The 1,047-nt window shown below is 61.1% G+C and overlaps 1 protein-coding gene across 1 annotated transcript in view; it reads right to left on the bottom strand.

Annotated features, from left to right (window-relative positions):
• The window catches only part of LOC130585009 (complement receptor type 2-like), a gene marked incomplete at its 3' end in the record, with an annotated part of 7,990 nt that overhangs the window by 1,871 nt on the left and 5,072 nt on the right, over positions 1–1,047 (bottom strand). The window contains exon 8 of the mRNA XM_057385308.1: positions 432–614. Within this exon, the coding sequence (XP_057241291.1) occupies positions 432–614 (183 nt within the window). The remainder of the gene's footprint in view (positions 1–431; positions 615–1,047) is intronic.

Below are 1,047 nucleotides of genomic sequence, written 5' to 3'. Positions count from 1 at the left end.
GCTGTGAAATTGGGGGACACTGGGCAGAGACAGGACCTGCTGTGGAAATTGGGGGAACACTGGGCAGGGACAGGACCTGCTGTGGAAAGTGGGGGACACTGAACAGGGACAGGACCTTCTGGTGAACCTGATGGGACCCTGAGCAGGGGCAGGAACTGCTGCTGAACCTAGGGGACACCAGACAGGAACAGGACCTGCTGGTGAACCTTGCCATCACTGTCAGGGGCATGCCATCATTACTGACTCTTATTCTCACACAGAATATCATCATTCAGCTGTTCCCGAGTGTTTGTGCTCAGCGGGAGCAGAAAGGGAAACCCACAGAGGGGGCTCCTGTGGGAGCTCTGGTCTCTGCCCCTCCCTGCAGTGCTTAAACCCAGATCCAGGAAGGCAGAGCGAGCCCAGGGAGGGGMAGAGGAAGGAACACAAACCTTCACAGCGGGGCTGGGGCCGGCTCCAGGTTCCAGCGGGGGTGCAGCGGAYGGTGGCATTGCCAACCAGGGCATAGCCCTGTGTGCAGGTGTACAGCAGCACCGAGCCCGGGCTGTGCCGGACCCCGGGGCGGCCACTGTGCTGACCATTGGCGATGTTGGGCGGAGAAGGACACCTCACCTCTGCCGGGCAAGGAAAAACGGGTGAGAAATAGGAACAGGGCAAGAAAAACACCCCAAATCCAACCTTTGAAAGCAAAGGAGGGAGACAGCTCCGTTAAGAGCTCTGTGAATGAATATCAGTGGTGTGAGCTGGACCCCATCTGCGGGTGCTGGCCCCACTATAGCCCCTCTGGCAGTGCCACCCGCAGCTCTCTGTGGCTGTCCCCTCTGGCAGTGCCACCCGGAGCTCTCTGTAACTGTCCCCTCTGGCACCCGGAGCTCTCTGTGGCTGTCCCCTCTGCCAGTGCCACCGGAGCTCTCTGTGACTGTCCCCTCTGCCAGTGTCACCCGGAGCTCTCTGTGGCTGTCCCCTCTGCCAGTGCCACCCGGAGCTCTCTGTGGCTGTCCCCTCTGCCGGTGCCACCCGGAGCTCTCTGTGGCTGTCCCCTCTGCC

The sequence above is a fragment of the Malurus melanocephalus genome, unplaced genomic scaffold, assembly GCF_030028575.1.
Source record: "Malurus melanocephalus ecotype Western Australia unplaced genomic scaffold, MMel_1.1 scaffold_808, whole genome shotgun sequence".
In the NCBI taxonomy this organism is placed as follows: domain Eukaryota; kingdom Metazoa; phylum Chordata; class Aves; order Passeriformes; family Maluridae; genus Malurus; species Malurus melanocephalus.
Note: the sequence above shows the minus strand (reverse complement) of the source record. Positions and strands in the feature narration are given on the sequence as shown.